This window comes from Capricornis sumatraensis, chromosome 5, assembly GCF_032405125.1.
Source record: "Capricornis sumatraensis isolate serow.1 chromosome 5, serow.2, whole genome shotgun sequence".
Taxonomy (NCBI): Eukaryota; Metazoa; Chordata; class Mammalia; order Artiodactyla; family Bovidae; genus Capricornis; species Capricornis sumatraensis.
In genome coordinates, this window is record NC_091073.1 from 38,467,516 (window position 1) to 38,489,857 (window position 22,342).

Here is a 22,342-nt window from a genome sequence, read left to right on the forward strand (position 1 = left end):
TCTGAACATGGTACCCTGTTCTTAAAGGCGTTAATAAATTTGGGGTTACATGGAAATGCATATGACTATAAGCATCTCTGATACAATGCTAAACTCTCTAGGAACTTTCTTTGAACTCCTGTGTTTATGTTCCATTCTAATATACAATACAGAAGAGAAACTATACAACATAACTTAATTCAAGAAAGTGAGGCTTTTAAAAAACTATGTTAATGGGAGAAATTATATCTCTGACATAGACAATTAGAGAGGGTCACCATTAACTATATTCCTTTGTCTTCATCAAATCACGTTTTCAAAGAAACTTTGTGGGTAGCCCTTTTGGAATACGTCACCTTGTCTGTGTGCAGCCAGGGTGTGGGGGTCACAGGGCTTTCAGAGAGACATGATTTATGGTGCTGAACTCCTTGCTATGGGTTTTTGAGAGGAACGCAAGTCTGCACCCATGCTGCTAGAACAAGATGACGTCATGTGCCGTGCTTAAGAGAAAGCTTTGAACTTAAAAAAAAGAAATCACTGAATTTGCAGATGCTAAGATTTTCTCACTGTCAGAATGGTCTCTGAGATGACTTCTGTAACTGAACTGAGGTAGAAACTCCAGAGAGTCCAGAGGAGCCACAGAGAAGCTTTTGAGAGTTTTATCTATGACTTCATTTATCAAATTCCATCAAGTACCTAATAGATGGGGCTTTGGTTTTCTCATCTACAAATGTGTTTGTTAGAATAAATGGTCCATATCATCCCTTGCAGCTCCAGTCTCTGTATTAGAGGAGGTGGGCTATAGTTACTTGGGGAAAACCTAGGAAAATAGTAGAAGTAAAGAGAAAATGATTTAAAGGCTGTGTAAAAGTGGTTGTGAGACAAGTAGATGGAAATGTCAAATAAAAGGAGAAGTATTAAACATCAGTTCCCTGATGTATATGGGGTTACCTATTATAGCTGGAGACTACCCTTCCTTCCTCAATGAGGGAGGAAAAGCCAATAGAAAGTGGTTTTCAGGAGTGCTGTGGACTTGGCTTTCTTAAGGGAAAATGGATTGACATCTATCTGATTTGGATGCACTAGGTGTATTCTGCCTGAAGCTAATGGCTTAACTTGCTGAAAACTCTAAGCTCTTCCTACATTGGTCAGAGAGGATTTATGTTTATAATATACTTATGCCTGTGGCAAAGAAGACCGTCACTTCAGTGTGGGTTGCTAAATAACTGCCTAATTTGCTGGCCAGTCGTCATGAGACTCCCTGAACTGTAAAGTGCAGGTATGTTATACTGTTTTTCTGAACTATCAGTGTAGAGAAGAAGCTTGGTATTATGTGCTTTATTTTCTTTTATAAAGTGCTATTCAGAGTTGAACAGTGGCTTGCCCCCGCCAACTGGGGTATCTTCAAAGCTTGACCACTGATAAGTACAAAATCTGGCCCTCACGCAGTTACTTTCTGTTGGTATCGATCCGTGGCACATTATGCTGTGATGCTAGAAGACTGTTCTCTTTACCATTTTATTTTATTAAAAGATTTTTCCTTGATGTGGGCCATTTTTTTAAAAGTCTTTATTGAATTTGTTACGATATCACTTTTGTTTTGATTTTGTTTTTTTGGCCCTGAGGCATACGAGATATTAGCTCCCAGACCCGGGATTGAACTTGCACCCTCTGCCTTGGAAGGTGAAGTCTTAACCACCGGACTGCTAGGGAAGTCCCTCCCTTTATCTTTTTAGACTACTGCTTTCTTTTTATAATGTGCAAATTCTTAGTAATAATGAATAATTCTATTAATTGAGCTGTTCACACATTACCACCTAAACAAGTTACTTTCTGAATAAAGTTTTGGCAGAAAAAAATCAATCTCCATATGCCCATGGCTCTTCTGGGACCCAAATCTGGGCATCATTAGTTAGCAGGAGCCTCTTGGCTGATCTTAATGATAATGACATACATACAATTGAATGATCACCATGAGCAAGAGAACTACACATCCCCGAAGGACCATGTCTGGGTACATAATAGCTCTGAAGACCATTGGGCACACTCCATTTCTCTCTTCTCCCCTCAGTCTATGCTGATGCAAACTCATATTAGTGTCAACAATATTCTAACCTGCACAGGCCCTATAGGATTTTATGGTGTGAAACCTCACATATTCACCTAGCTTGTCTCACTCAGAATGATGCCATTCCGTTACACTGTACACCCACACTGGTAGAACAAGACGCTGCCAGGTGAGATGGGAAAGGGAAGGCTTTTATTTTTTAAAAAATCATTAAATTTGCAGATATTAAGATTCTTAGCATACGTTCTTGATTGCCTTACTTTGGGGATCAGCTCTGGGAAGATCCTTTGCTTCTAAAGCTGATCAAAACAAAGAATTACCTCTTTTTTTTTTTTTCTCTCTTCCAAATATGAAGGCTGTTTGCGTATGTGTGTGGGTGTGGGAACAGCATTACAAGTATGAGTTTAGGATATCAGGGTCTCTGAGTTCTACTGCTATCAGATGTCTATTCCCACCTTCACCTTTAGTAAATGTTTTTTTTTTTTGAGGGGCCTGATGCTTCTATAAAAGAAATACCTTCCCTTGAGTGTTCTGAGGGTGGTGGGGAAATAACTGTGCTGAGATGTAGCTCTTGGCATCACGAAGCAAAGGACAGGACTTCAAAACCGCTCTCCTTCTCTGAACCCAGGGCCTCCTTCCTCTTTGAGAGTCATATAAGTGATGCTCCCTGCTCTTCACTGATCGCAGTGGGTGAAGTAGACAGGTTGCCTTCAGCCGAGGTCCTCAAAATGTTTTCCTTGCACCATTTCTATTGAACCAGCTGGAGTATCTGTTATGGACCAGATTTCTGGCCTTTACCAAGAATCCATGATACAACGGGTCTGGAGACAGGATCTGGGAATTTCCATTTCAAACATTTTTTTTTAATACATAAATATTGGGAACACTTAGCCTATGGGCACATTTAGTGGAAAAAAGTTACTGTTTCCTTTATTTTTATTACTCTGTATATAGTTAATCAGATGCAACTAAAATTGTTCTCTGTTATATATAGTAATATGTGAACATTTCTCAGGTTGTGGATTTTCTAGGATGTCCTTAAACCATGTTGTTTCTTCCATGCCTGCTTCTGAGTTTGGCCATTCTTTTGTATATTTTTGGAACAACTGCCCAGCTTTTAAAACCCAATAACTGATACTCTTTCTACTAGCAACCACCTTAGTTGCTGTCAGGGTGCTCACTTACACTCGAAAGTAGAGGGATGTGGTATCTCTGCTATTCTCTTGCCAGAGAATTAACTGGGAGTTAATGTGGCTGCACCTTTCAGTCAAGGTGAGTTCTAGGTATTGCGGGTGTCATGTCACTTAATCTCCGCTAAGAGTGCAGTACTGGATGGATTTAGGATTTGGAGAGGGTAGCATGATGGAAATGGCCACACATTCCCTGAGAAGTGGGGACTTCATCCCTCCCCTTGAATTAGTGTAGGGTCTGTCATGCTCTCCAGGTCCCACATGGAGATGCATTCCACCAAGCTGCCATATGAGGGAGTGAACCACTGTGTTCTCTCCAGATTAGCTCAGTCTCAGCCGACAGCTCAGAAGGACCCCAGTAAAGCCCGCGTAGGGGAGCCGGACTGCTCAGTCCAGCCCCGCCTGAATTCCTGACCCACAAAACCAAGAGACATAATGAAAGTGCTTTCTTTTAAACCACTAAATTTTGGGGGAAGTTTGTTATGTGGGAATAGATAACTAAATGTGTCTCTGTGGGGGTAACTTTGTGGCTATACCAGCTAAGTCTCATCCATACATGAGGTTTTCGTTTTTACCTCTGAAGGAAGTAAGTCAGAAAGTCAGCAGCAATATTGGTAGCAGTAACCCAATGGAATGCTTGCAAACACTCACCAGAAGAATATAAATTATGTACAACTTAAGAAAAACATATGCTTTACTTAATGAATTCAGAACAGTTTAAAGATTTTTCTTGATTACTTAAAAAACACACTTCCCAGTATTTAGGAGTGAAATGAATATTAATTGAACTGAATCTATAATGGAGGAAACAGGCACTGAGATGTTAAACCAACTGCTCAAATTTTCACCATAGTGAGTCAGTAGCAGGTTTATACTTATAACTAGATTCCATAAATCAATGGCTTTCAAATTTCTCTGATGGAAATTCATAGAAATAAATGTTTTACCTGAACCTGGTATCCATATATAAACTTGAGCAAACTTCACGAAATGCTGTTTACCCTATTACATGTGATGCACTCTAAGATACTTTATATTTTCTTTAAAAAAATGCTGGTCAAAGCTACTAAATCAATTTCATGACTCATTCATGGATTACACTGTATAGCATGAAAAACAATGCCCTAGACATTCAGCTTCCTGGGACCAGGGATTCTATCCTATTCATTGTGTACAACAGGCGCTTAGAAATTTCTGGTGCATAGAAGGCATTCAAGCATTTAATGATTGAATGGATTTCATGGCAACGGTTCCAATGTATTAAAATGGGAAGGATACTAATCACAAATCAGAAAATCCACTGTCAATACTTGAATCCTTGTGTATCCTTGAGAAGTAACATCTCTTATTTTCTTGCTATAAAATAGAACTCATGATATGCAGTATTCATGGGATAAAATGAGCCCACAAATATAAAATTATTGTGAGTAAAAGATAAAGAATTATGGTGTATGGCAAAACCAATACAATATTGTAAAGTAATTAACCTCCAATTAAAATAAATAAATTTATATTTAAAAAAGAATTATTAGTAAAAAATCAATGGATTTGTTACTGATGCACTTTGAAATTGCCTAGAAACATGACAAAAGTACTTCACTTTGTTACTTTAGAAAGAAAGCGAAGTCGCTCAGTCGTGTCTGACTCTTTGCGACCCCATGGACTGTAGCCTACCAGGTTCCTCCGTCCATGGGATTTTCCAGGCAAGAATACTGGAGTGGGTTGCCATTTCCTTCTCCAGGAGATCTTCCCAACCCAGGGACTGAACTTGGGTATCCCACATTATAGGCAGACGCTTTACCGTCTGAGCCACTAGGGAAGTCAAAATTTATCTCATTTGTTACTTTCATGCCACTTAATTAATTTGGATTAATTAGAGGAAAGTCATGGGGAAAATGAGGTCTAAATTTAGACTTTTTAAAAGATAAAAAATGAAATTTCACTGAGTAACAAAACAGTGCTAAACTGCTGGGCTGGTAGAGGTCTGTGTTGAAGAACTGGCTGGGCCGCCAGCAGATCAGACACAGTGACAGCCAGCAGATCAGACACAGTGACAGCCAGCAGATCAGACACAGTGACAGCCGGAGCATGTCCGTGGCAGCTGCATCCCACTGCTGCTGTGTCGATGGGTGTTTCTCAAATTCTAAGGAGAGACTTGCTTGGGTAAAGTGCCTTTGTTACCTTTTCAGGAATTTATTAATTCCTAGACTATGCTTCAGAAAATCCCACCAATCTAAATTACTGAGGTTTGGATGTATGAGATTTGAAAAATGTCTGTGAAAGACTTGGGGATTTTGATAACTTGTTTTAATAACAACCAAGAGCTCTAAGCTTTCAACAAGACTCTTTTCACCCAGAGGTAAATCATGCTGCACAGCCTAGGGTAACCTTTCTTTTGTTTTCCCTTGAAAGCCTTGTCCGTGGGAAATTTCCCTTGAAAGTACCTAGTTCTCCCTTGAAAGTACCTTGTCCATGGGAAGTTTCCTGTTTGAAGTAGCAGCATGCGGTGGTGTGGTGTCCTGGTTTGGAAATTGGAGAAACTGTCTCTAAGTTCTGGTTCTGCCAATTTCAATATGTGTGACCTTGGATGGGTTTCTTTATCTCCTAGAGTTGTGAGCATTAAATAAGCTATATCATGCATGCACACATGTATGAAGTATTTAGCACAATGCCTAGCACAAAGGAAACAATAAATGATAGTTCCTCTTAGCTCCATTACTGTTTTTGTTTTTATTAGCTATTATTATTTGTTATATGCCAGCTTTTTCTTGTCTGGATTAGCTGTTATAGTGTGGCTGCTAGACAAGAGATTTGTTTGCTCAAGAAATAAGCAGCTTTCTTTGTGGCTCAGACAGTAAGGACTCTGCCTGCAATGGAGGAGACCCAGGTTTAATCCCTGAGTTAGGAAGATCCTCCGGAGAAGGGAATGGCTACCCACTCCAGTATTCTTGCCTGCAAAATCCCATGGACAGAGGAGCCTGGTGGGCTGTATAGTCCATGGGGTCACAAGGAAAATGATGTCACAGGTTTTACCAGGTCCTGGGACTCAGCCATTGTGACACCTGGAAGTTGAGCTGAAAATAAATAAGGTGTCCATCTCTATAGCAGCTGAGACTGGGGAGGAGTGGTATACTCAGCGAGTCCCTGAAAGGTGCTGGCAGCTCTCAGTCTTCCCTTAGTTTGCTAGGGAAAGGACTGCACTATAAAATTCTGTGTGTTGTTGAAGAAACTGGGGCACTAATGCGATTGCTCTCTGTGATGCTGAGCTATTTTGAAGTTTTCTTTCTAATCGGCTTGGGGCAAAATTGTGAAGTAGTCATTTGTCTCTGTCACTTTCAGCCCTTCTCCCCCACACTTCCCCTTCTTCATCCTTCTGTCAGTGAATTTCTCCTACTTCATACCACAGATTAGCTGAAAATGGCTTAAAAGGTTGTCCCCTTTAGGTACATTTGTGCTTTGGATGGCTCTAAAGAATTAAATGCTTCTCTAAGGATAGTTTCAGAAACTTGCAGGCCAAGAGGAGAGAGAATTCTGATTGGGAGTTATGCTGGTATCTTTCAGTTCACACTGCCTTCTCAGCTGGTTGTTAGCTGAAAAAACATTGTGTCTTTGTAATAGGAGGTAGATCTAGTCCAAATTTTCCAAGGTGTATTCCGTGGGATGTGAGTTGGTTTTCTTGTGGTCAGATACTTTTAAGAAACTGTAAATAACAGAATGAAACAGGGTTCCTTGCTGTAGAGACTCTTAGAACCTTTATCATGCTCACGGCAAGGAGGTACTTTGAACTTCCAAGTGGGTATTTAGGTTGTTGCATTTCCCATCTTATTTGATTATCTTCCTCTTTTAATTTTTATGAAGCACCTTCAGCATCTACGTGACACAAAACACACTTTATAGAGCGCCAGTCTAGTCCAGCCCTCTAGACCACCTAAGGGAGGAAGCAGTAAAGTGATGTGCTCAGGGTTCACCACTGAACTGGTTGGACTAGAAACTTGGTTGTCTGAGTCCAGAGGTCGTTAAAAATCCCAGGTGTGGTCGTGGATTTAATATCTGTCATCTCAGCTAGACTGAATGCAAGAACTTGCCCTCTTCCATTGTCATTCTATTGTTAGCAGCCAGCACAGCACCTGACACACAGTGATTAACCAGCACTTTTTAAAACTGAACGGAGATTGATTATGGGGTGGACATGTGTTGTCTGTTTCTATGTCTTCTGTTCCCCCTCCCAGCCTGCTCCCTACCACAATGCTGTGTTTGAAGGGGTCCGTGTCAAGTGCCATACTTACACTGAGAATACGTGGTCCCAGTTCCACTGACACTGAACCTGTTCAGGTGCAGCCTGTGCGTGACCACATTCTTCTGGGGTTGAAACAGGATGATGTGCACCTTAGGTGCAAACAAACATCCCAGGACCACAAAGCCACTCAGGCTGACAGAGATGCACATGGTCGTTGTCTGCACCTACAAGAAAAGGTTGCCTAGTTAAGTATCTTGACTATAAATTCAATACAGTGGTCAACTCAAGAGAATGCTAAAAAAAAAAAAGAGCAAACTGAAAAAACCAGATTCTCTACAGTTCTGTCCTTATTCTAGCCAAACCAAAACAGCAATTATGTTGAATCTGCTGAGCCTGGGATCCACAGGGAACCATTGCTGAGGATTTGTAACCAAACACTCTTTGTGATGGGTGTTCAAGGCTTGCCAAGACTTCCCATGGACTTTCTCTTTTTGTTCGTTTTCTTCGTTATGTCTGTGTAAAAGGCACTTCTGCAGAGCCGCTGAAGTCAGAATCTTAAGTAGTGGAATGTCAGCGCTGAGTGACGGAGTGGCCCCAAGTCTGATGGCTCGAGCTAATCAACTTGGCTTGTTTAAGGTTTACTATATCAAGAACAAATTTGATCCTGTTTCATGTTTCTTTCTGTCTTTCATGCTGGGAGGGCTGCCTATCTGCTCTCGATTTCCCTACTCAACAGTGAGGGACACTGGCAATTTTCTTCTAGGTACCTACTCTTAAGCATTTCATTAGCATCTCTCTGGAATTTTGATACATCAGATACTCACTAGTCCATCTTTGTTTTCCCTTTCTTTCAAAGAAAGAATTTCCCCTTTATCCCTTTGCTTCCCCGGAAAGCAAACCTCAGAACTAGGTTTTACCATCTCCTCTTTTTATTCTCTCGCCGCCACTCTTCATCTTCTCTGATCGTCTCATTTGTCCTGGCTTCAGCTCCCATAGATTTTTCTGGAAAATCCCAAATTAGATGCTACATATTTAATCACTCTTAGTATGAAAAATGGCAATTAATTATTTCTTCTATCAGTTTCTACTCAGAGTAGCTATGGTAAATCCTCGAGTCATTTTAGAGTTCTTTTTCCTTTTTCTTCAGGCGATGCTATTACCAGATAGCAATAATTTCTCATGCCCCAAAGTGTCTGACCTTCTTGTATAATCAAGGAAAACTGAAGACTGAACAATTAACTAGAAGAGCCACATAGTTTTAGAAGATTTCTTCCTGTTTCTGATTTTTTAAAAATCAGGTTACATGTGTTTCATAACTCTTTAGAATCTGGTTTTACTTTAATTGCTGAAAGCAAATCTCTCCTCACTGTCTTAAAGCTCCTGCTCCCCTAACCACTCCAGTGCTCTCCACCTTGGTCCCCGATTTCAGGCTCCTTTAACTTCTCAGAAAAGTCTACTATCTAATTCCATGATGGAAAAGCCTTGATCATCATAACTATGTTATTCATAGCAAGTCCATTACTAGCCCAATTTTTTTACATAGATATATAAAACATGTTATTAAAACCGTGTTCTTCCTGTGTCAGATCTGACTGTGGTGCCAGTTTGAGAGTGATCAGTTATCCCATGAGGGTGAGACAGGTTCAAATGTGCACATTTTCTAAACCTTTTCTAAAAACACTTCTATAAATTTAAAACTCATCACACATTTTAAGACATTAAAAGGAGAGGAGGAGGAAGGCTTTTGTGAGAAGAGCTTGCACAAAGTTGTACTGTGAATTCCACATCCTCTCTACTATAGGGGGATTGTACCCATCTCCTCACTAGAGAGAAGGGCATTGGTGTGGCCATTCACAGAAGGTTTGACGCTTTTTCTGTGGAGGGAAGATGCTCTGACTGGGAGCCTGATTCCTAGGTGAGAAATGGCCAGTTACTTTTGTACCACAGCAAGAAGAGTTGTGAATGTGTTGAAATAGCCTTTTAAGAATTTATCAAAGCAGAGGCTATGTGAGTGGGATGCTGGACAAGATGAGCCATGGGATAGAGAACCATCGGGGGGAATCTAAGGCCCATGTGGAGGGGCCTGGAGTCTTTCCCAGGATGGGAAGGAGGCTGGAGGGGGAACAGCTGGATGTTTTGGGCCTAAGTGTGACAACTTAGAGTAGAAAATTGCCAGCCAACTCACTCAAGGACCTGCAAGAAAAAAAAAAAAAAACAGGAAATTTCTGATAATCGCATGAAAACATCCTTTAATCATCTTCCAGATTATCCCAAAGATGTGTCTTTAGCCGCTGGGGACTCAAAGATCATAAAGCCCTCTGTTCCATAAGAACTGTCCTACTGCTTCCTTATTGCTCTTTAACCAGAGCCGAGGGGAAAGCACCTGGTGGACTGGGGACTATGAGCTGGGAGAAAGGGGAAACCGACTGGTACAGCTCGAAGGCAGGCCAGACTGCAGGAGAAAATAAGATTGAATGTTAAGTCATGATATGGTTTTGATAATTACATGGGCAAGGCTTTTGAATTTCCTAATAGACTATTTCCCACTGAAAGTTATTGTAGGACCTTATGTTACCCAAGGGCGCACAAAGTCGTGGACCTCTTGAGCATTGTCACCTGCTTTTCTGTCCCATGGTGCCTTACATGGTGAACACCCTGTGTGTTTGTTCTATCCACTGGGATTTCCATCCAGGCCTGGGGGGTGATTACTCTCACTCACTACTAAGGGAAGAATGGGAGGCAAAACTAAAGGTGCATTTTGGTCACAGTTTATGCTGCAAAATTAAAAGGTACTTTTAAAAAAAATCCAAGTATCAGCCTCATAGTTTCAGTTGCCCAATTCCTTCTATAAATCACACTATAAAAAGTCTGCACTTACATATAATTATTTGTCCTGCATCTTTGAACGTTCCCAGTTCATGCTGCTCTGTTTTCATCTTCCTCAAGCTCCTAGCAACACCTGACATGGTTAACCACTTCCTGGATACATCCTTCCCTCACTGACAGTTCCTCATCCGAGTTACCTTTGCTAACTTGTTCCTCCCTGAGCTCTAAGTGCTGGAGTGTCTCAGAAGTCAGTTTGGGACACTCTTCCCTTCACCATCTCACTGAGTTCCAGGGTATAAGTACTTCCTGTGTGGACGATATTCACATATGTAGTACTAGTTCCAGCTTATCCTCTGGGCTTCCAAACCTATGCACTCAGCTGCTGTCTTGGCGTATCGTTGTGGCTATGTAGTGGGCAAATCAGAATGAATCTGTAAGCAGACTTGATCCTTTCCTCCAGTGTCTCCATTTAAGTGACACCAAATGCCACCCAACTGTGCAGCCCCCAACCTGAGAGCCATCCTCAGTTTGTCCACTTCCCTTACACCCACACTTCCAGTCCAATAGCAAGTTGTATTTGTTCTTTTGGAAGATAATCCTCTATGACCTCTTGGGCTTCTATATCTTTCAAGCAGTGGCTCTGACTGCTTTTGTTCCAGATTTTCTTTTTAAGGGATTTTTATTGCAAAGAGCCTTAAGAGATGGAGATAGTGTCTGTGAAACAAGGGACCAGCATATCATCCATTTGAGAAGACTCAGGTTTCCTAATCTCACAGTTCCTCCGGCTTATGCCACCACTGACTATGCGGTGGTTACAGTCCCCTTTGCCTAGTCTGCAGAAAGTAGGGCTCAGGGAACCAGAGCCAGTGCTAAACTTCCAGCTACTGCTATTGCTTTGAGTTACAAAGTCCTTTTTGTCAGTGTCTACAAAACTGGCAGGGTAGCATGGTAAGTTAGAATAAGTTGAGTAAAATCTAGACTTTATGGTCTTAGACAGCTGTGACAGTGAGATTGGAAAGGTTTTCTCAAAGAGGAAATGTGGGCTGATTAACAGGCCTCGAGAGAAGTCCAGAGAATCTGTAGTAAACAGGTTGACCAAGTTATGTGGTCATCCAAGCAATAAATAGTGCTCCACTTTATTGCCATCAATGAAGAAGATTTGAGAGATGGGGTCGCAGGCTGAGTAACAGGAAGTGGGTTTAGATAGAGCTGCTGGACCAGTACTGAAATCGTTGCTGACTCGCCTCTGGGCATGGGGTGGATTTCCTGCCTATTCTGATTTGGATCCCTGATGGGCAGAAAGTTACACTCTTTTCCACATAAAAGATGCAGGGACATGTGACTACATTGACCATGAAAAGAGGAACCTTGCAGAGACCAGGTGAATCATTGGGACTTTGCCTGCCTCCCCTGGAAGATGAGGGAGGCAGGTGACTGGTGCTTGTGAAGGAGGAATGGCAACAGCTGAGCCCCTTATGGCTCATCCCCTGCTGTGGTCTCTCTTGCCAAACTTAGATCCATTCCAAGGTGACAAAGGTCTCAGCTTTTTTTACACTGGAAACCTGGCTGCAGAAAAGAAGCTTTGGTCCTTTCTATGAGATTTCCCTGAAACAGAATAATGCTTTGGAAGACCATAGATGAGGCACTGACTAGTGTTTGGGCTTTTACTGACCTGCATTGGGTTTAAAATGCTGACAAAAGAGCTACACCAAAGAATGAGAAACTGATGTGAGGAAATCTAGAGAGATTCTTACAGTCAGCTGCAGTGCTGGAACACTTGCTGAGCTCTATGCTAAAACCAGGCAAGACACTAAGCGATGTCATCGTGTTGAGATAGCAAACGACCTGAGTTGAGATGGATGCCTTTAAAAATGTTGCTGTCTATGTGAGTCAGTGCCAAGTAAGCTGAAATACACAAGCAATATGCCCTAGGCAGATAGCTACCTGGCTCTGGCCTCCTGAGTCAAGGGGTCTCCAAAGTTGAACAGTGATAATAATGATGATCTTGCCATTCAGTTCAAGGTTTTGGGTGCTCAGAAACATCGGATCTTCATTCAGTTGAACCATGCATAGCTCTACATGTTTGAAACACAGAGCAAAGGTGCTTTCCTTCTTGGCATGCAGATTTGCCTTCTACCTGGTTCTTCCCTTACTCTCCATCCTGACTGCAGCTACCTTAAGAAGACAGGAAGGATTGGATGAAAGTCTCCCCATCCCCAAGGGTAGCTGCCAACTGTATACATCAGACCCAGTATGCTGGGAAACTTTGGGGAGGTAAGAACTCAAGTATTTATGCTCTGTTATTTACAGACAACCAAGTCACCATCCTACCCAGACCTGTTAGGGAGAAGTTAGGGCTGGGATCAGAATGAGACAAGTGAGGCACTTCTTGCTAAAAGCCTACGATGAACACAATACCCACCTTTTAAAAAAAGGATAAGATCAGTAACAGTGCTGGGCTGTGACAGATTCGAAGAGAAGGTGAAAGGTCAGTAACACTGATCTTGTCCTGATGACTGTGTATGCAAGCATCACCAGCCCACTCTGCATTGCCTGGTGGAAATTGGGAAGCCTACACAAATGCTGAGGTTCTGGCTACAGTGGTGGCTGTGGGTGATAAAGTCCTTTGTCTCTGAATCAGGAATCTCTTGTCTTCTGTCAGCATCCCTGAAACTGTGGTGGACTCACCTGTTAGACTGCACGATGGTTTAAAAACCCTTCACAGTTCCTGACATGTTCTGTCTCCATCACTGACATCCCACCCTTGGCTCCAGACACCATCAGCTCCAACCAGAACACCTACCACAATACCTAACCACTCTCTCCTCTCCTGCTTTTGCCTTTCTGTCGTATAGTGTCTTCAGCGGATTGAATTTTTTTTTCTAAAATGTGAGATCACTAAACTGTTCTGCTTAAAAGTGAATTTCAGTGGTTTCTTTTTCCATATAGAACAAAATCTAAATTTTTGCTATGTGCTATGAAATCCTATGTGGTCTAGCCCCCCACGCCCTGCCTACCTCTCATATAAAATCACACTTCCATCTGCTCATTAAACTGTAGCCAGATACACCTTTCTTTGCTATGACATTTTTGCCTAGAGGCATTTGTGCTTACTGTTTCATCTGTTTAGTGTGCGGAATTCCCCTGTCTGGCTTTTCCATCTTTCAGTAGAGTATTATGAAATGGGTACTAGGAGGGGTGGCAAAGATTTTTTTTTGAAAGAACGAGATGTGATACATTTCTTTAAGTCTTCAAATATTCAGCATGGGAACACTGAAATTTCTTTGCAAGTACTTAAACCTTGTAAAAAAAATTCTAAAGTCACCCCCAAGTCTCTGCCTAGATTAAGTGCTTTGCCTATCCCTACCCCAGAAAAGAATCTAGCACCTTGAAACCTGAAGTACAGTCCTTTGCCCAGCAGCATCTCCATCACTTAAGAGCTTGCTAGAAATCCAGAATCTTGGGCCTCATCCCTTCTCACTGAATCAAAATGTTTAGCAAGATTCCCAGGTGTATACACCTTAAAGTTTGGGAAGTAGCATACCCCCTCTCCCTTCCATCATAGCACTCACCCCTGCATGAGTTATCCCAAATTTTCATTTGTTCATTACTCACTCTCCATCTCTATCTCCTCTTGTTCCCTACTAGACTATAAGTTATAAAAAAGGAGGGGCTGGTCTATATTAATTGCTGCATCTCCAAGGCCCATGATAAAGGCTCAAATACTTTTGGAAAACATGACTGAACAAAATACTTAGTAATTACCATTTTAATTTTTTATGGAAAACTTTCCACCCAAACATGGCCTAATTTTTTATTTACACCATGTACACTATGTATTGAATCCCTGATGGCTCAGTGTTTGTTTCTTTACACTATCCAGGACGGTTATGTTGCAATAAAGGAGATGGTCTGGGTATGCCTCTAAGATTCTTCACAGTTTTGGATTCTTACCCAAGTTTTTGCTTGCTTTGTCTTGATGCCTCTTATAGCATCAATTAGCCTTGCTTGTTTTGGCTTTACTCCTACAAGTGTATTCCTCCTATTAAGAACAGATAAGTTTGTGGTATAGCATGAAAGGCACGGATTTGGATCCAAAAATCTTGTCCTACTATTTCTTAACTGTGCCACCTGGGACGTTAATTATCCTCTGAGTCTGTTTACTCATCTTTCCAATGGATAATGAAATTTGCTTTCCAGGGTGCTAATGAGAATGAGTGAGCTCAAGTATGCAAAGCATTTAGCAGAGTAAGGTCTTGGAGGTCGAACAGGTAGAGTCAGTTCCTTTCTTTCCCTCTTACCTTAATTATGTTACTTTTTTGCCCAAGTGAACAACCAACCAAAAGAAAACAAGAAAAAATTTAAAAAAAAAAAATCACAAGACCTCAAAGCCCTTAAACATTATTTAAATGAATTCTTTTACCTGGTATAATCTGACCAAATTGCCAGTTCCCGTGAGTTTCTTACCTTACCTTCCATTTGAGAACAACCAATATTACCATATTTTCTTGGTTCATTTCTATTTTGCTTCAAGAATATTCCCTGTAAGCCTTATATTCTCTAACTACCTTAATTGCACTTTCCAACGAAGGTCCAGGGTGAAATCTCACCTTTTTCAGCAGGAGTATTCCTGGAAAGACCAAGCTCTTACTGATCGAACTCTTTTTTTGAAACAAATAGGCATTTAAGAGTTTGTATCAGTAATTTAATTATAAACTATTCTGCATTAGTCTTGGATACATTCATTCTTGTTATTTTTTCCCAACTGGAGTATAAGCTTTTTGAAGACTGGAATGGTACTTTATATTTATGCGTAACTCCCAGTGGGTGGCAAAGTACTGAGTCATAAGCCTTGTTGACTGATGTCCAGATTTCTAATGCCGGTTCTTAGATTAATGGGTACTTTTCTAGTGCTGCTGATTCTATCTGAGCCACATGGTTTACCTCTGAGAAATTTAAAATCTCAGTCTAAAACAAGGGGCCCGAGTTCAAATACTTCATACATGAAGGAAACCAAGTGTAAGAATTCAGGGGTTGGTGGGCATTGTGGGCAATAGGAGTGAGAGTTCTGTCTAGATACATGAACACTACTCAACCAGCTAATTGTTGCATGTAGGAATTAGGGTTCACATGTTTCACTTTGTTAAGAGGAGCCAAGAATCTGGATAGCTATATAAAATTTCTCAGTTTTCTAACTGTGACAGATATTTCAAAGAATTTCAGAACAATGCAGGCCACACTAAAGCTATCTATGAGATGAGAAGAGCATGTGATTCATTAGAGCAGTGATTTTTAATCGTGGCTGTAAGTGAGAGTCACTTGGGGAGCTTTGACAAATCCTGAAGTTCAGGCCACAGATCAGGCCAATTAAATCAGAATTTCTGGGGCTCTGCCCCAGGTATCAGTAGCTTTTCAAAGCTACCCAGTTGATTCAATGTGCAGTTGAAATGAGAACCACTGTGTTGGAGGCTCTGGTGTACCTTCTCAGTTCTCTTGTAAACTTAGGGTTGGCATTATTGCAAGGATAAGTGAGACCCCAGATGATCTCTGTATGCTTTGTTGCCTTAATTAGCACACACCTCAAACACTCAACTTCACTGCATTTCACACTCTCTGCTGCATTTCTCTAGTAACCTGTCATGTGGTGAAACTTTGGGGCTTCAGCTAATTTCATTTAATCATGATACTGCTATCATGTTAAAGGGGGGGAAGTCATTTTTAGAAATAAATGCTAGTTCATTCAATGAAATTAAATTTCATTCTAAGTAGTATTTTCTGCTATTTTTTAAAATTGGCTTTTCTGAGAAAGAACAGTTTCAAATCATATGTTGAGGCTGAAATAATTAACAGTGGAATAACCATTTTGCAGTCCCAATACTAGTAGTCCTATCTACTAAAGATGGCTACCTAAGAACTGGAAAAAAAATCCTTACAGGTCTTTAAGAGGGTGATGTGTACTGAAAAATAAAAGATAGAATTGGGGGTATTAAAATACATGAACTGTAGTTCTCCATTTAATCCCCACACTCAAAACTTGTGGTGCATATAATCTGGCCTTTGATTTTAGTTCTGACCTCTGATTTGGTTCTGATGTTTTTTCCTTTGACAGATTTTCAAAAATGTTTATAGATAGTCTCAGAAAGCCTGACGGTCACCCCAACACTGAGTATATAGTCTTCATTTTTCTTGTTCTTCCTTTGTGGTCGTCCAGAGCTTTGAGTCATATGCTGGTGGATAATTTAATAGACTAGACACACTAAGCTTTGCCGGTCTCTTGATCTGTTGCTGTAAATAGCTTTGTCTTATTTTTGAGCTGCGATATTCAAGAGCTTGGCAACACAGGAACTGCTGATAAACAAAAGTTTTGGAGACTATTCTAACCTACAGAGGCACTTTATTTGGTGAAATCACAGTGTAACAAGGAAACCATAATGCCTCTGGAAAACTTTATGATAACTTAAGAAATATAGAAAATAAAAACCGACTGCTTTAAGAGGGAAAAATTCCTATACTCACTCATACTCACTCATTGGAAGATACTAAAATTACAATTTTAAATGCAAGAGCAACTGATGGATCACTTCAACAATTTGAGAAGTTTTGATGGAATGATGAATCAGTTTCTTTTAGAAAAGATGATAATTATATTGACGCCCAGAACTTTGAACTACATATCACTGATTGCCTGAATATAGACAGTAAAAATTTTAACTAATTCAAGTTTTACATATATATACCATGCCTACAGGAACTAAAGTTTAGGAAAAGTACAATAAGTAAACACTGTATTTTAACCCATTTTAGAGTAATAATGATGCTTATCTGAAACTCAAGTGAGAGTTTTTAGGTCTTTAAAGTGATCCTGGCTTAATATTGCAAGTCTGTTTTAACTTACAGATCGATCGATGGTAGCCCGGGCCTCTTGTGTCTAATTTAAAGTATTCTCATTAGATTTCTAGTGGTGTAAGTCTTATTCGCTCGTCATTCATTTTCTAAATTTAATTAAAAGTTTTAAAGGTGTGTGTGTATTATACTTTTCTCCCACCAGATTATAAATTGTTTGAATGACCATGCTGTATACATGTATCTTCCTCTCTGTGCCTAGCACAATGTTTTCCACATAGTAAGCACAAATTAACTGCTTTTAAAACACAGTGAATTAATTTCCATATGCAACATGGCAGTTCACCATAGCATTTGTTATTTAGCTACCTGATTGCTGAGATAAAGAGAGTCTATTGTAAATTCTACATAACAAAACAGTAGAAGGATACAGGAAGAAGGAAAAGGAGAAACCATTCCAAGACTTACTCTGTAGTCACTTGATGTCACATAAAATATAGGGAGGAAGGCCAACCAGATGATGCACGTGGTGTACATGGTAAAACCAATGAACTTGGCCTCGTTGAAATTTTCTGGGCACTTCCGCGTTTTGAAGGCATACACAGTGCACAAGATGACCAGGACTACGTCGTAGGTAAGTGAGATCAACATGCTGGAATCTTTGACGTTGCATTTTAGGATGACTGTTTCCCGCTTCTCTGGAAGGGTGTGCCGCCTGGTGCCTGGAGCCTCCAGGATGAGCCACACAGACACGACCACAATCTGCACCAGTATCAGACCCAGGCAGATGAAAACCTGAGAACTCGGGCTGATGAATTTTGGCCTCTGAGCGCCATTCTTTACCCCATCGAAGATGCGGGCAATGCAGTTTGTCTTGGTCAGCAGGGCTGAGTAACAGACAGCGAAGGAGGTCCCCAGCCCCAGTCGACGCAACGCGCAGATGACTGGTGACGGCTTGGAAATGAAGAAGAACGTCATGCAATAGGACAGGCCCACCCCAAACAACAGGATGTAGCAGAGCTCCCGGCCTGATGCTTTGACCAAGGGTGTGTTGTTGTGCTTGATAAAAACAGTCACAACTACGCATGTGCACATAAAACCCAGGCAGGCGATGGTGACTGGACCAATGGCCCAGGCATCTTCCCACTTGATGTAGTCCTCAGGAAGGTCAAAGCAGCCAGATAGGTCTGCAGTGGGCCACTGCCCAAGGCCGCAATCCATACAGGTAAACTCATCAGCCAGGTATTCGTAGGGCTCGCAGGGGATGCAGATCCAGCAGCAGACATCCCCTGGTTGCATATTCTTCATTTCATTGGGTGCACAAGGGTCGCTGCACTGGGAAGTGGGCATTGAGTTCCGGGACCAGTGGATAGAGTCAACATCTAGTGATAAGGTTTCTGACCAATGACCAACCTTCAGGTAGGAATACTTGCCACCCACATACTGGAAGTTGAACACGTTGTATCGTCCCATGCCATCTCCAAAAGTGTCAAACTTGACAATGCTATCTACACCTTTATTTGCGATGAATGGAGCTGTGATGTGTAAGTAAAAGAAAAAGAAAAGAACACTGTTTAGGTGTCTTAAGTATGATCAGTCAATGACTTTATATCATACACTTAGCAAAACTGAAATAACAGGGAATAAGATTCCAAGGCTGAGATAATTTATCAATTACCATTGAATTTACATATTAAAAGCTGCTGGAATACTCAAGCATTCATAAATTCATTCACTTAACATTCCTGAGTGCCTCCTATGTGCCAAGTGCCAGTGACAATCCTCGAGTACAATATAGTGTCTGCCTTCAAAGGAGCTGATTATGTAACTGGGGAACTGGGGAACTGGGGAATGGCAAACATGCAGTCATAATCTATGTGGTATATAAATATTCATTTCTTGAAAAACTCCAAATAGGAATGGACAAAACTTTGAATCATATCTGTATTATTTATTGAATGCATAGAAATTAAATATTTTCATGGAAGCATATAATTAAAAGGAAGATTTCTTTTTCTCCTTCAAAGTCAAGAAAAAATATTTTCACCATAAATGGATGGTATTTTTCTTTTAAACAGTTTAGATGATTCAGATGGAAAAAAAAACACTCATCCATAATCCTTCAACTGTAGTATTTTCATATTTTGGAGGATAATGATTCTGACTACATATTTGCAAGCATCTATGGATGTGAGAGTTGGACTGTGAAGAAGGCTGACTGCCGAAGAATTGATGCTTTTGAACTGTGGTGTTGGAGAAGACTCTTGAGAGTCCCTTGGACTGCAAGGAGATCCAACCAATCCATTCTGAAGGAGATCACCCCGGGGATTTCTTTGGAAGGAATGATGCTGAAGCTGAAGCTCCAGTACTTTGGCCACCTCATGTGAAGAGTTGACTCATTGGAAAAGACTCTGATGCTGGGAGGGATTGGGGGCAGGAAGAAAAGGGGACGACAGAGGATGAGATGGCTGGATGGCACCACCAACTCGATGGACATGAGTTTGGGTGAACTCCAGGAGCTGGTGATGGACAGGGAGGCCTGGCGTGCTGCGATTCATGGGGTCGCAAAGAGTCGGACACGACTGGGCGACTGAACCGAACTGAACTGAAGAGCAGCAGCTGTCTAGGCGTGTCTGCTTCCGCTCTTCCAGCTGCTGCTCATCATGTCTCTTGCCAACATCTGCTGCCGTTTTTATGCCACCTTCTCTGGTTGACTCTGTGCCTACTATTTCACACTGCTGACTTTTACTCTTTCCTTAAATGTAGAGAATGTGGCTGATGTCTCTGTGATGTGTAGACAAATTTAATTAGTTAGAGTAGGCTTGCCTGTGTGGATGAATAGACCCAGATTATTTAAGGGTTCAAATACAATGGAAGTTTATGTCTCCTTCACGCAGCAGGCTAAGGTCTTGGTCCATGGGTATCTCTCCTACACACGCTGATTCAGGAACTCGGGTCCGTTACATCTTGAAGCTGTACCAATTCCTAGGGTCTCCTTCCCATCAGCATCCACCCAGCGGAAGGAGAAAAAGAGTATGAAGCAGTTGCACCTGCCTCCTAAAGTATAAACCTGGAAGTGGCGCGTGTTTCTGTTCACATTTATTGACTAGAAATTAGTTACAGGGTCACACTCAACTTCAAGAATGGCTGGGAAATGTGGCTTCAACAGCTCTTGTGCATAAAGGCTCTGGGAGGATGCCCAAGGATAGTGGTTACCTATGGCAAGAGATGGGAAGTGGGCAGATGCATGGCAAAGATGGGTGGGAAATTTTTACTGAATTCTTTTATATTTATATTTTTGCATTTTGAAGCATATTATAATACCTATTCAAAATACAATAATAAAAAAGGAAAATATACATTAACAATCAAGGAACACCAGATATTTGAGTAAACTTCCAACCTGAAAGAGAAAGACAAACAACCAGAAAAGGAAATTTGGCATCAATAGAGACAATGCAAGGAGCAAAAGATGAAAACTTTATAATAACAATGAACTCAGAGAGATAAGGAAAGAGGCTGCATCTAGGAAACAGCTACAGTCTATTCTTAAAAAGGAACATTCAGGGAGCAAGAATGAACTTTTGGAATTGAGAGCAGAAAATAGAAATTCAGTATAAGGATTAAAAGTTAAATTTGAGAGAATTCTCAAAGTTTGGCCAAAATGCTCAGAAGGAAAGTAGAAAAAAACCAAAGATTTGAGAAGATTCTATGGAATTTCAGCATTCAATCAGATATTTTAGAAAGAAAGAGAAAATAGAAGGAGGACAGTATCAAGAGAGTCAAATTATTGGACAAACTGACTTGGGAAAGGGTGACAAGAAACTATTGCTCTTTCTTATGAGCTTTGTCAAAGTCATGTGAAAAATATGTACATGTATTATTTTTATAAAAATAAATTATTAAGATAAAAAGTATAATGAATAATTGGGCCGGGTCAGGCAGAACAGCTTGCAAAGTAAATAAATAAGGAAAATGATACTGCTGCAAATATTATCACAAGTGCTTGGTAAGTGGGTGGTAAACAGTCATTTGGTGGAATTTTTTCATATAAATTTTCCTCTTATTTAGTCTGCCTCATTAAATATGTAACAAACCCATAGTCAGCAGAAGTGCTCTGATCTGTAGTTTGGAATAAAGAGCTACCGTGTCTGTGTGTATGTTAGTCCCTCAGTCATGTCCGACTCTTTGAGATCTGAGAGAGTCTTGCCTGGAGAACCCCATGGACTGTAGCCTGCCAGGCTCCTCTGTCCACGGGGTTCTCCAGGCAAGAATACTGGAGTGGGTTGCCATTTCCTCCTCTAGGGGATCTTCCCAACCCTAAGATTGAACTCGGATCTCTTGAGTCGCCTGCAATAGCAGGTGGATTCTTTACCACTGCACCCCTTGGGAAGCCCTTGCTAGGTCTATACTAGAAGGAAAAAGAATGAAAGGGGAACCTAGAAGAAAAAGGTAAACTGTATCTGTCAAATATTCCACAAGGGAGAATCTTCCTGCACCTGAATGCTGATCCAAACACGACTGACTTGGATAGTGAGGAGGCGGATAGGAAAACCTAGCTCTTTCTCAGGTGTTGCTGGAGTGACTTCAAGTGACAGAGCAGCGTGCAAGTATCGATCCTGTCACCTTCCTGATGCACTCGGAGTTGCTTCTAAGTCAAACGACTCACCTGGGAAATAGTTCAAGTCCAGAGATCCGGAAGTATGGTTCTCTGGAGATGAGCTGTACTGTTCTTTAGAGTGAGTTTCCTATTTCTCGAGTTGAATTTCCCCAAGGGAACTAAGCATCATTCACAATGGAAAGATAAATCACCTCTGTTGTGGTAACAGCATGAGAAAAACTAAAGGGTTTTGGGAAGAATTGGAAAGATAGTGGAGTTTTGTTTTTGTTTTTCCACAAAGACTAAGAATCTTTCTCCAAAATCTACTTCACTGCGCTAGTGTCTCAAAATCAGGTCTTCATGTTTCAGAGGAAACCTGATCTGGCCTCGAATCAGGCATACTAACTTCTCAGTTTAGCTCATTATCCAGTTAGTTCTGATCCCAGTTTCAAATGGACTTATTCGGGAAGTTTCATACCAAGGTGACCTGCCCTTCTAGGGTCCATTTCATAGAGATGAGGCAGGTCGATACCTTACAAATACCACAGGTCAATGGCAGGAGGAAATTAAGTCAGTTATTTAGTTTTTCTTCTCAGACA

At 41.0% G+C, this 22,342-nt stretch overlaps 1 protein-coding gene across 1 annotated transcript in view; it reads right to left on the reverse strand.

Moving 5' to 3' along the window:
• GRM3 (glutamate metabotropic receptor 3) overlaps positions 1 to 22,342 on the reverse strand; it is a 104,213-nt gene that overhangs the window by 6,585 nt on the left and 75,286 nt on the right. The window contains exons 3-4 of the mRNA XM_068973100.1: positions 17,612 to 18,678; positions 7,524 to 7,698 (exon numbers count right to left, since the gene is read on the reverse strand). Of these exons, the coding sequence (XP_068829201.1) occupies positions 7,524 to 7,698; positions 17,612 to 18,678 (1,242 nt within the window). The remainder of the gene's footprint in view (positions 1 to 7,523; positions 7,699 to 17,611; positions 18,679 to 22,342) is intronic.